Source organism: Vipera berus, assembly GCF_964194415.1.
Source record: "Vipera berus genome assembly, chromosome: 2".
Lineage (NCBI taxonomy): Eukaryota > Metazoa > Chordata > Lepidosauria > Squamata > Viperidae > Vipera > Vipera berus.
This window is the reverse complement of record NC_138203.1, coordinates 60507366-60520138: the sequence shown is the minus strand read 5'-3', so window position 1 is coordinate 60520138 and position 12773 is coordinate 60507366. Positions and strand designations below refer to the sequence as shown.

Here is a 12773-nt window from a genome sequence, read left to right as displayed (position 1 = left end):
ACACAAAGCTCAGTGCAGGATCCAGTCTGGATTTGTCACTAGAATCAGAGGTTTAGTCCTCCAAGCTTTCGATTTGTGCTGGAGCCCATCATCAGGGAACTTCCCTCTGCCAGAATATAGAGAGAAGTTCCCCAGGGATGGGCTCCAGTATGAGTCCAAAAACTCGGAAGACTAAATCTCTGGTCCTAGTGACCAACCCAGATTGGATCCTGCAACATTATCCTGGGACACGTATATTTGCCTTCATTCAACAAACCTTACTAGCTGTGGAGCCTGCAAGGATGACAAAAAAGTGAAGATGGCAGACAAAGTCCTGCACCTTCTTATGTGTGTACAATGTTGTCAATGTTGGGAATTTAATTGCAATGACACAACTACCATCTTGACTTTTTCATTTCACCCCACCAATCCCCACAGATGCCATTGGTTGCTGAGATTCTAACAAAGAACTGGCAAACTATAACAGACTGCATGTTGCTATGTTGTGTAGGGTATATTCCCTGGTTCAAGACCTTTGTGCTAAAGCCTCTTTACCCTAAACTGCTTCACTGGCCTTATCCAGGGATTTAGGAATATGCTTCCATAGAACTTAACTCTTAAGATGGCATTTTGAAATTCTGTTTCGGCAATGCTTGAGTTTTTAAATATTGCGCTACACATATGAGAGATATTATGACTCTTGTCTAAATTTGTCCAAATATGGTTATGCAGATAGGCTCCCTTAATAATGTTTGAGGCTGTTTGCTGCTTCTCTTGCAATTTTCCACAAATCCTCACCCATACTCTAACACTGCAAGCAATGTAGGTTTAAAGTTAAAGATAGTGCAGCATAAGTATTGTGAGGGGAGAAAAAGTGGAATCACATCAAAGAATCCAGTCTTTGGTCAGCCTGGTGAATTAATATGCTTTTATAAGAAAAAAAAATGGATGTAAATGTTAAAGGACTAGAATGGTGCTATTTTCAGATACTATAGAACAAAAGCAAATGAAAGATGTTTATGTTATTTTCTATCCTCTCCCCCAAGTATCTTTAATGTGGCAAAAGTGTGAAGTAAAGGGAGAAAAGCCTTTCGGAAGATCACATCATACATTTACAGCACACAGTGATAAGGTAAACAACTGAACATTTTACTCTCCTATTACAAATTAAGGTGCTTTTACTTCCATTGTATTTGAGGACAGAAAACCTTGACTGCAAAGATTTAGGGCAGATGTGCACTTTCTGCTTGGCCCATTGCCAGTGCTGAGTGCAGGAATGAATGACATCCTCCTCCTTTCACCCTCTGTCACCGCAATTGCACCCCCACAGCCATGTTTTCCAGCTATGATTCAGAACTGCTGTTCTCCAACCTGAGCCATCTTCAATGCTTCAGAATGGATGTTGTCCAGTGCTTTGGTCTATTCTAATAGTAGCCACTGATTGGCTGTAGTGCCTGCCATGCTCCCTCCACCCCCTCCCCAGCTGCTGGTCACTACCATGGGCAATCCTTCTGTCCTGGGTTGGGTGAAATACATTTCCCTTTTTTTGTTTCCTACCACTTGCCCAGAGAACTGCAAAGGCCTTCCTCCCTCCCTCTCTCCCTTTCTTCTTCCTTCATCTTTAGGTTGCAAAAAAAAAGAACATTGCTACTTGTTTCTGTTAATCTGAATTATTAGATCTTCCTTGCACAACTTTTCCATAGACCTACAGAGGACTCTATGGAACATAGGAGCAAAAGAACAACCAGTTTCTGATTGCTGTAATTTTTGTACTATCAGAACCGAGCCAGGATGGTGTCAGGCACAAACAACCAGATGTTGTTTGCAGAGTTCAAATTAACTACTTTTATTGTTTTTGACCAATAACACAGGAATCTCCCCATACTTGACAACATTTAGATAAGACTCTAAGGAACTTGGGGGTGAAGACAAACAGTCCTACCTCTTTTGCAGTTGCACAGTGACCTCAGGCTAACTACATGCTTGGTCCTCCTCCCTGCCAGGCTGGGTGCTTCCTAACAGATGGAATCATAAAAGGAACAAAGGATCTGGGTTAGAGTCAGATCAACTGCAGCACACTGCTGGCTCATATTTAAGTGATTGTCCACTAGGACTCCAAGATCCCTCTCACAGTTGCTACTATTGAGCAAGGTACCTCCTATACTATACCTGTGCATTTGGTTTTTCTTGCCTAAATGTAGAACCTTACTTTTTTCACCACTGAATTTCATTTTGTTAGATAGCGCCCAGTGTCACGATCCTTCTGTATCTTAAGCCTCTCTTCTGGAGTGTTGGCTATTCCTGCCAGGTTGGTGTCGTCTGGAAATTAATTTCATTGATGAACATGTTGAAGAGCACTGGGCCCAGGACAGAGCCCTGGGGCACCCCACTACTCACTTTCCTCCATGTAAATGCAGTTCTATTGAGGATTACACACTGAGTATGGCCAGTCAGCCAGCTACAAATCCATTTGTGGCTGCAAATATCTGGGAAAGCAGAGGAAAGCCATCGGGACTAGTGAGAGGGAAACAATTCTGAAAATGAAAAGGCAGGCAGTAGACAGTCCACCCAGGAGTCATCCTGTGAAGCTTGCCTTCCTTGCAAGGATGGAAAAGGCAAGAATCTGGAGAACAACCAATTAGGTTATGTGGTGGCCATGTCCAAACTGAGCACAACCCCAGCCGAAATGCCTACCCAGCACAACATGGAGTGGACTTTCTGAATCTGGCTTAAGAAGCAATCAAGAAGCACATGGGAGAGAAGCAGATGAAGAAGAGTACAGAATTGCCCTTAAAAGAACTTGCTGAATCAACTTCTATGAGGCCCAGAGATCTGCCCACCAAAATCTTGACAAAACTTGTGGATCTTGAACTTTGTTTTGAAAACTCAAGAGTTCACACGTGTTCTGCAGAAAAGCAACTTGTATGTAACATAAGATTTTTAAAACATACTTGAACAAACATACTTCAGCAAATAGCCTGAGCCTGCAAAGATGAAGTGAGGAAAGCTAAGGCTCAAAATGAACTAAGGCTTGCGACAAAAGTAAAAAATAACAAAAAAGCTTCTTTCAATATGTAAAAAACAAGAAAAAAGTCAAGGAAATGATTGGCCCATTAGTGGGAGAAAATGGCAAGAAGGTGACAAGCAACAGAGAGAAAGCAGAACTATTTAACTTGTTTTTTGCATCTGTCTTTACACAAAGGGAAAAAACAGCCCAACCTATCAAAAACAGTACCGTAAAAAACAGATTAGAAACACAAGTTAAAATAGGCAAGAAAATGGTAAGTGAGCACCTGTCCAGCCTAGGTGAGTTCAAATCACCAGGACCAGATGGATTACATCCCAAGGTTCTCAAGGAACTAGCAGATGTGATCTCAGAAACACTGAACTATATCTTTCAAAGTTCCTGAAGCACTGGGGAACTACTGGAGGACTGGAAAATAGCTGACGTAGTTCCCATCTTCAAAAAAGGAAAAAAAATGGATCAAGAAATTACAGACGTATCAGCCTGACCTCAATACCTGGGAAGATTCTGGAAAAGATAATCAAACAACGAATCAGTGAACACCTAGATGCAAACAAACTCATTACCAAAAGCCAACATGGGTTTGTCAAAAACAGATCATGCCAAACAAATCTTATTGCATTCTTTGACCAAGTGACAAAATTAGTGGACCAGAGGAATGCTGGCATTTGATAAAGTAGATCACAACCTACTACTTGAAATGTGGGTTAGACAGCATCACCACCAGATGGATTTGTAGCTGGCTGACTGGCCATACTCAGCGTGTAATCCTCAATAGAACTGCATTTACACGGAGGAAAGTGAGTAGTGGGGTGCCCCAGGGCTCTGTCCTGGGCCCAGTGCTCTTCAACATGTTCATCAATGAAATTAATTTCCAGACGACACCAAGCTGGCAGGAATAGCCAATACTCCAGAAGAGAGGCTTAAGATACAGAAGGATCGTGACACTGGGCGCTATCTAACAAAATGAAATTCAATGGTGAAAAAAGTAAGGTTCTACATTTAGGCAAGAAAAACCAAATGCACAGGTATAGTATAGGAGGTACCTTGCTCAATAGTAGCAACTGTGAGAGGGATCTTGGAGTCATAGTGGACAATCACTTAAATATGAGCCAGCAGTGTGCTGCAGTTGCCAAAAAAAGCCAACACAGTGCTAGGCTGCATTAATAGAGGGATAGAATCAGGATCATGTGAAGTGTTAATACCACATTACAATGCCTTAGTAAGGCCACACTTGGAATACTGCATCCAGTTTTGGTCACCACAATTTAGAAAAGATGTTGAGACTCTAGAAAGAGTACAGAGAAGAGCAACAAAGATGATTAGGGGACTGGAGGCTAAAACATACAAGGAACGGTTGCTGGAATTGGGTATGTCTAGTTTAACAAAGAGAAGGACGAGGGGGGACATGATAGCAGTTCCAATATCTCAGGGGTTGCCAGAAAGAAGAGGGAGACAAGCTATTCTCCAAAGCACCTGAGGGCAGGATAAAAAGCAATGGATGGAAACTAACCAAAGAGAGAAGCCACCTAGAACTAAGGAGAAACTTCCTGACAGAACAATTAGTGGAACAACCTGCCTCCAGAAGCTGTGAATGCTCCAACACTGGAAGTCTTTAAGGAGAGATTGGACAGCCATTTGTCTGAAATGGTATAGAGCTGTGGTGGTGAACGTACGGCACGCGTGCCACAGGTGGCACGCAGAGCCCTCTCTGTGGGCACGCATGCCGTTGTCCCAGTCCTAGGCCTTCAGCTGGGTTTTATAAAACCTTTTCGCTTTAGGCCTCCGCTGCTGCATGCAAAAAAAAAAGATTCAATCAATCCATTTCAACTTCTCACAGGGAAAAAAAAGATCTTGCAAAGTTGGAATTGATTGATTGAACTTTTTAGTCCCACCCAGTCTGCTGTTACCACCGCAGCCACGCCTACCCAGTTGGCCACGCCTACCCAATTGGCCACATCCACCCAATGGGCACGCCCACCCAGCACCTGACAATACATAAGTGGGTTTTGGGTTGCAGTTTGGGCACTCGGTCTCTAAAAGGTTCGCCATCACTGGTATAGAATTTCCTGCCTGAGAAGGGGGTTGGACTAGATGACCTCCAAAGTTCCTTCCAACATTATATTATTATTATTATTGTTGTTGTTGTTGTTGTTAACCATATGTGAAGTGAGATTGCTAAAATGTTAAGTTTTACTTAGGCTTAACCCCCAAAGAGAAAAAACACATTGTAGCTTGATTTATGAATGAATTGAGCCATTTTGATGATGTTATTGCTACGTAATTGGAAGTCAGTTGCTATTGTAAACCATGTGAGGGGGACATGGGAACAGGGGCAGCAAGCAAAAACAACAACCACCCTGCATTGAATTACATAATTAATTTTTTTGAACAAGTTCTGCAAATAATTCATCCAATATTGTTATAGGATAGGAAGAAGTTAGTAAAAATTATGCTAGAGAACAAAGACACTTAGCTCTCACAGTTCACATTATGATTTTTTCTGAAACAGGTATCTATTTTGCCTTTTCAGCTGTATAAAATACTATGTACATCACTGCCATTGAAGAACTTAATCTGCTTCCTATATTTTTCAATGCTTCCACTAATAAGAGAATTTTCAGGAAAATTGTGATGGGATGTCTTGAAACCCTGAGAACATGTAGGAGAAGAATGACAATTAACTATTATAGAGCATTAATACAATACTCTACTAGCAACAACATATTTTGCAGATATCCAAGTTATTTGCCGAATCTGCCTGCCTTGAAGAGGTTGACAGAAATACTGGGAATAAAGGACAAAATCTGTTTGCATTTTATCCATCATCTATCACTGACATCCATTGTGTCAGTGATGTTTTCCACCAACATATCACTGACAGATCCATTTCAGAAATCTTCCACTGAGCTCTTTTTGTAGCATTCTCAGAAAATGAGAGAATATCAAAAGAAAAATTGCAAGATCTTGCTTGCTCCACAAGGTGGGGAACCCTGAGCTTTTATTTGACAGGCAGAAGTAGAAAGAATATAACTGGTATCCAGTTGAATATTCCCTTCTGAGTATTAGGGTCAGGAAGGTGGCAGGCATCCAGATTCTGCCCTTATGGCTTGGTCATTCTCCTAGAAAGTCCCTTAGCTTGAAATGGCACAGGGAAGATTTCAATAGCAGAATGCAGTTGTTTCTTATTCATTCTTTCTGCCTCCCATTCTATCCTATACACTAAGAATTTGCTTAGAGTTGTACAATATGTTATTCAACCCTGTTATTGAGAGTTAAATGAAGCCTCTGTGGTTTAGCAGATCACACCTATCATTTTGAGTCCTTTGAAATGTGAGGTGGAGAGATAGGCAGGGGAATTGGCTGCATTCCAATCCAGCTTGTTTTAAACAGATTGCTAATTAGCAGACATTGGCCATTTCCAAGGCAACCAGAAATAATAGTCCACGTGTATCCCCAGAGCTTCAGTAAGGTGTGCAGGGCAATACAAAGGCTTACAGCAGACTTCCAGACATCAACAACTGGAAGCAATCTTGGTATCCCTTGAGCAATATGTATGTAATTTAGGAAAATCACTCTTTTATATTAACATAGGAACACCTATTAGGAGATAGCTCCTTTGTGAAGCAAAATGGACAGATAATAACCCCATAATGCTGAGATTTCTTCTGAACATTTTCAAGATTGAAAAGAGTTTTATTTTAGAAAAGTTTGCCATATTACAATGTCGGTTAGGATGCTGAGCTTGTCGATCAGAAGGTCGGCAGTTTGGCGGGTCGAATCCCGAGTGCCGCGTAACAGAGTGAGCGCCTGTTACTCGTCCCAGCTTCTGCCAACCTAGCAGTTCGAAAGCATGTAAAAATGCAAGTAGAAAAATAGGGACCACTATGGTGGGAAGGTAACAGCGTTCCATGCGCCTTTGGCGTCTAGTCATTCCGGCAACATAACCACGGAGACGTCCTTGGACAAGCGCTGGCTCTTCGGCTTTGAAACGGAGATGAGCACCAGCCCCTAGAGTCGGAAAAGACTAGCACGCATGTGCAGGGGAACCTTTACCTTTACCTTTATTGATGATCAACTAATGGACAAATATTTTTAAAAAATCATTATTGTGATGGACTTGCTCAAGAAGAATATCAACAAAGAACAAGATAAATTAGTATGGTAATATCTGCCATTGTTCTTCCTTTTAGGACATTTATCTGTTTGGAGGAACTTTTGAGTTCAAAGATGGCAAAATCATTTCAAAGAATGATATTATGAAATTAAGTTTAGGTGAGTAGGGGAGAGGAATAAATGAGAAAGAATGAATATTTTGTTTGAAATCTGTTTTGGGAAGTTGTTATTTTGAAATATATTTTTGAATAAAAAATCTTCTAAACTTTAAGCTAATATCGAATATTAATTTCTGCTTATCAATTCTGAATGGTTATCCTTTATACTAAAATTTTCTCTTTGAATGTTCTATATTTTGTTCACACTTTTTAAATGTAGCAAACAGTCAAAATTATGTCCTCCTCAATAACAGTCTGCAAAATAATTAAGATATTGTTCCCTTAAATTCAGGGGAATATTATTTTGCTTTTGATGTTTCATGTTAAAAAATGTTAGCAACTGCTCATTCTTCATTATTCAGCAAAACAATATACATGTATTATTGGTTATTTTTGCTTCTAAATCATAGGCCCCCAACCTTTTGGGCACCAGGGACCAGTTCCATGGAGAGAGGTTTTTCCTCGGACTGCAGGGGACATGGTTTTGCGTACTGCCTGCATCCCACGGATGGGGCTTTACTTGTTTGCATGGATCGGTCTCTGGCATCCCATGGACCAGTGCTGGTCCACAAATTGGGGGTTGGGAACCCCTGTTCTAAATCAATTACCTATAGTAAAGACATAATAAAGACAGCAAGAAATATTTACAGACTGTATTGCCTTTGTCCAATTTGTAGTTTGCGATACTGTAGTAGAGAGCTATTCGTATCACTTTGGAAATATCCTAGAGAATAACTTTCCAGCTTTAAATAAACTGGAAATTATGAAAATTAATGTCAAATTTAAAATAGGTAATAAACTTTCAGGACTTATAGAAGTGTGGTGGGAAAGCATTTTCACCTAGCTGGTCAGCTAATTTATAATAGAATAACAGAATAACTTGAGTTGGAAGGGACCTTGGAGGTTTTGCAGTCCAACCCCTTGCTCAAGCAGGTAACTCTACCAATTCAGACAAATGGTTGTCCAATCTCTTCTTAAAAATCTCCAGTGTTGGAGCACCCATAACTTCTAGAGGCAAGTCGTTCCACTCATTATAAGAAAACAATGAAAGTGTGCAATGAAAGTATATTGAAGATAATTCCACAGAAAAGCAGAGCTGACGTTTGCAGCATTAACAAGTTCGCTAATGAGTAGATCAGCCCTTACTATCCCCTCTGGATAAACGAGAGTGACACAAGATCACCCAAACTGTTTCCTCTTACAGCTGTTCCTTTTCCTCATGAAGGAACTGCAAGACAGTAGTTTTGGGATGCCGGGGGGGGGGGAATTTGCCATAATTCCTCCAGTCACAAACGGAGCCTTTTAAAGTTCCTGCGTTTCCCTTGCTGTTTTTGGAAATTGTCTATTAACTAATGCAAAGAAGTTATAAACCTGCAAAGTGATAAGGCTGGAAATATTACACGAATGCCTTCATTCCTCAGTATAACAATATGAACATTTATTTTTATAATCCATATTTTACTTTAGTTAAGAATTTTAGTTAAACAGCAGAAAGCAAGACAGGTTATTGGCTACAAAAAGTTTTAAAAGCTCAGAAAACTTCAAAAGGAGTTTTGGATTTTGAATATTAAGACTCTGAATCTATTTTTATAGAATAAAAGTATGTTGTGAGAAAGAAAAACTGTTTTTAACATTGTTGAATTTTATATAAACTAATCTTAAAATTCTAGAGGTCTGTTTGCTGATAACTAGACTGAAGAGGACATTACATATTTGATTTATATTGCTAAGAGGAAGAAATATATTTGTTAGCAAGAAGGGGATGAAGAAATGAAAGGGATTGGAAGTCACTTTCTTGTGGAGGGGAAGGGCGTTATATATATATATATTATTCTTTCTTGCATTTATTCTCTTTTTTTCCTTTTTTAGTTTGTGCCATCTTTTACTGTTCTGTTCAAAACTTTTAATAAAATTATTTTTTTTAAAAAAAGGAAACAGTGAAAGCAGCACAATAAAGACTTAAAATAAAAGCAAAATGCCAATGGAGAAGGTCTGACTCCAATCTAGTCTGAATTGTGAGCGTGGTTGATATAGACTAGAGGATGTTCACAAAATAAAGGGGAAAAAATATGTACAGGCAATGGGAATCATGAATCCATGGGATAAACCCTACACCAGGGATGTCCAACCTTGGCAACTTTAAGACTTATGGACTTTAACTCCCAGAATTCTCCAACCAATCATGCTGGTGAATTCTGGGAGTTGAAGTCCACAAGTCTTAAAAGTTGCCAAGGCTGGACACCCCTGCCCTATTCTGTGATATCTATGCATCTGGCAACCCATCTTCAAGCTCAATTAGGTTTGGATTAAATACATCAGAAAAACAATTTTAAATAGAGTGCACAGTCATAGTTAGATGCCACTTAGTGATTCCTGTTCATAAGCTTAGATATAGCATTTTGAACAAAATGACAACAGAAAGATAACATGCATTGATTTCAGATTCATTGTACTGATCAAGTGTGACAGAATCGAGGTCATTTGCTTGCATTATCTGTTCTTGACTCCTTTTTATTTTCCTTGTTTCACGTTAATTTCTCAGACTCCAATATTGTCGCAGTATTATCTTTGATTTGAGATAGTGGATTGCTTTTAGTAACTTTGAATTAATTAACAACCTTCTATAAAACCTACAAAACAATTTCTTTAGAAGGGTGTATTTTTTATTTTCCTTTGTTCTTGCTAGTCAGTGGAATAATTAGATTAGTATTTTTAATATAGTTCTTTCAGAGCTTTTTTAATTAGTTCTTTCTGTAATATATCTTGCTATTATATAAAAAGCCTTGCATATTCAGTCATTTTTTGCATTTAGAATATTGACGATAACTATGTAATCTGCTGCAAAATCTTTTTTTCAATCTTGCCAATGACATTGCATTATTATTATTAGCATTTAAAATATTTATGATATGTTATATAGCTCGGATGAAGTGGAAGAAGCCACTTTACATAGGGATCCCTCCAGCTTGCAGATGGAATCATGTTGCATTTATTCTCCATAATCAAGTAAGTAAAAATAATTTTAAAGTGAGAAGCTGCTATCCTTGATCTGTTTGAACTTGTCCCAGTCCAATGTCTTCCATAGTCTACTTTGATTTGTGCTTCCCATACACTGTTGAATTTAAAATCCTTAGCATTCTTACACAACATGGCTTTTAGGGGGAAAAAACTGGTTGGGAAAACTATTGTGTCTCCTTATTTTAAAAGAGTAGTAAGTGCTTTATAGCACTCTCTGGGCAGTTTAAAATGTCAATATATTGCCCCCAACAATCTGGGTCCTCATTTTACTGATCTTGGAAGGATGGAAGGTTGAGTCAACCTTGACACCCACCCACCCCTAATTAGGATCAAACTCCAGGCTGTAAGCAGAGTTAGCCTGCAATACTGCATTGTAACCACTCGTCCACCAGGGCTCCTAAGCCAATAAGTCACAGCAAATATACTATTAAATATACTAATATAAACAGCAAATATATTAAGCTTATAAAGACAATAGGGTTGATTAGGTCCTTTTCAACATGAACCCAAAGAGCAGAATGTCTATTAGGTGGGCATCTTGAATGGAACACCTAAACAAAAATATTTGACCAATGACTGCAAAATTAGCCTGCCCACATTCATTTCAGGCCATGGATCCTCCTTCCCTCCCATTTCTGATTTTAAAAGGTGGAAACTACACAGTTTGCTCTGTAGCTATAGAATCTCTAAGGAATGTATATTAGCTAAGGAATGTCCAAAATATTTTTGAAAAGGAAATGCTATGATATAAATATTTCCCTAAATGTGATTTCTGTTCATTGTCTTTTAATGCATTTTAAATGAACTATTTAATTAGGATTCTTACATGTTTGCATTAATAGCTCTATATTTTTGGTGGAATTAATGGGAAAGAATTCAATGACCTCATGGGGATGAAACTGATAAATCCTTCAGAGGGACAACCTTGTAAGTTTATTTAAATGATAATAATTAATTCCATTTACTATTGTTTAGAACAGGGGTCTCCAAACTTGGCAACTTTAAGACGTGTGGACTTTAACTCCCAGAATTCCTCAGTCAGCAGTTGCCAAGTTTGGAGACCCCTGATTTAGAGCTCAAATTACTTATTCCAGAGTTCTGTAAATTATCTGTATTTATCTTTGTATTTTACTTCGGTTATTATTAAAAGTGACTTATTAGTTTTAGCCTCTAAAATTCTCATCTAAGATACTCAAAATAATAGCTGTTCCCAAGGCTGCCATTGTCACATTCTTTTTGAAATCTATCAAACATTGTATCTATAGAATTACTTATAAACTGATTTAAGAAATTAACTCCATTTTCTGCCCATATTTTTAAGTGTATATTACAGTATTACTGCCATCCTTAAATAAAAATTGTTCTAGAAGTAAATTTTCCATGAGGCAAGAATTTTAATTTATGTTTTAGTACCATCCAAATATGTCAGGATTTCAAGATTCTTACCATCATGACTCTTTTGATTTGCAAAGATACTTAAAAATTTATTTCCACTCCCACATTTGATATAATTTGAATATTGTGACTTGCGTATATATTTTATCCACACAGCTCCACATAAGGATAAATTTCAAGACGTCACTATTATGTACCAAAACGTATTTTATTACTTTTGTTACATAGATGATCTTACAAATCTTTGACTGAACTCTTGCAAATATAACTCAGCCAAATCTCTTCATAAGACCCCCAATTCAAAAATACTATAGCCTGAACCTTGATCTCCATCCGTTTTGAATTTCATGTATCTTTGCATATCTAGCCATGTTATGGGACCAATTTAGCAGGGGACCAATTTAGTACTCACATGGTAATTTGTTCTAAAAGCATTGTCTCTGGTATCTTTAGTATCAGAGAGATAGAGGAACAGAAATTACTATTCATTGGGCAACTCTTTGCTTCTTTATAAATGAAGAATAATAAATTATCACAGAAAAGGGTCCTAAAAAATTTCTGCTGAAGTGTAATGCACACATAATTTTAGAACAGCACTTTGACCAGGAAAAGTGCTATAGAAATTATTAATAACAAATGGAGATGAGTTTTAAAATCTATTGTATAATCTTTGATCATTTTAGTCAATGGGATTTTATAAAATAGAAGCTCAAAAAGATACTCATTTTATTGTACTAAGAGTATTGGAAGATATTTCATACCAAATTAGGAAAAAATGTGCACTGTGATGTTATCATTATATATAATATAAATATGCAAATAAGTTACTCATTTGAGCTCTTCCTTGATGCATAAATGTAAATCCTCAAAATGTACTTTCTAAAAGAAGACATGTCACTCCTACAGAGTAGCAAATAAAATAATGCATAGCATACAGAATACTTTTAATTTGACCTTTTCAAATCTAAGAATGTTATAATTATAGATAAGTTGTTTAATGTTAAAATATATGCTTTTTTGCCCATATTCTGAGGTTATGCTTCTCACTTCACCTAAGGAATTGTCACCATTTTATCTGGTTT

At 37.9% G+C, this 12773-nt stretch overlaps 1 protein-coding gene across 1 annotated transcript in view; it reads left to right on the top strand.

Moving 5' to 3' along the window:
- LOC308662726 (uncharacterized protein) overlaps positions 1-12773 on the top strand; it is a gene marked incomplete at its 5' end in the record, with an annotated part of 80424 nt that overhangs the window by 37189 nt on the left and 30462 nt on the right. The window contains 4 exons of the mRNA XM_081318869.1: positions 1026-1111; positions 7198-7279; positions 10199-10284; positions 11139-11223. Coding sequence (XP_081174995.1) covers positions 1026-1111; positions 7198-7279; positions 10199-10284; positions 11139-11223 — 339 coding nt within the window. The remainder of the gene's footprint in view (positions 1-1025; positions 1112-7197; positions 7280-10198; positions 10285-11138; positions 11224-12773) is intronic.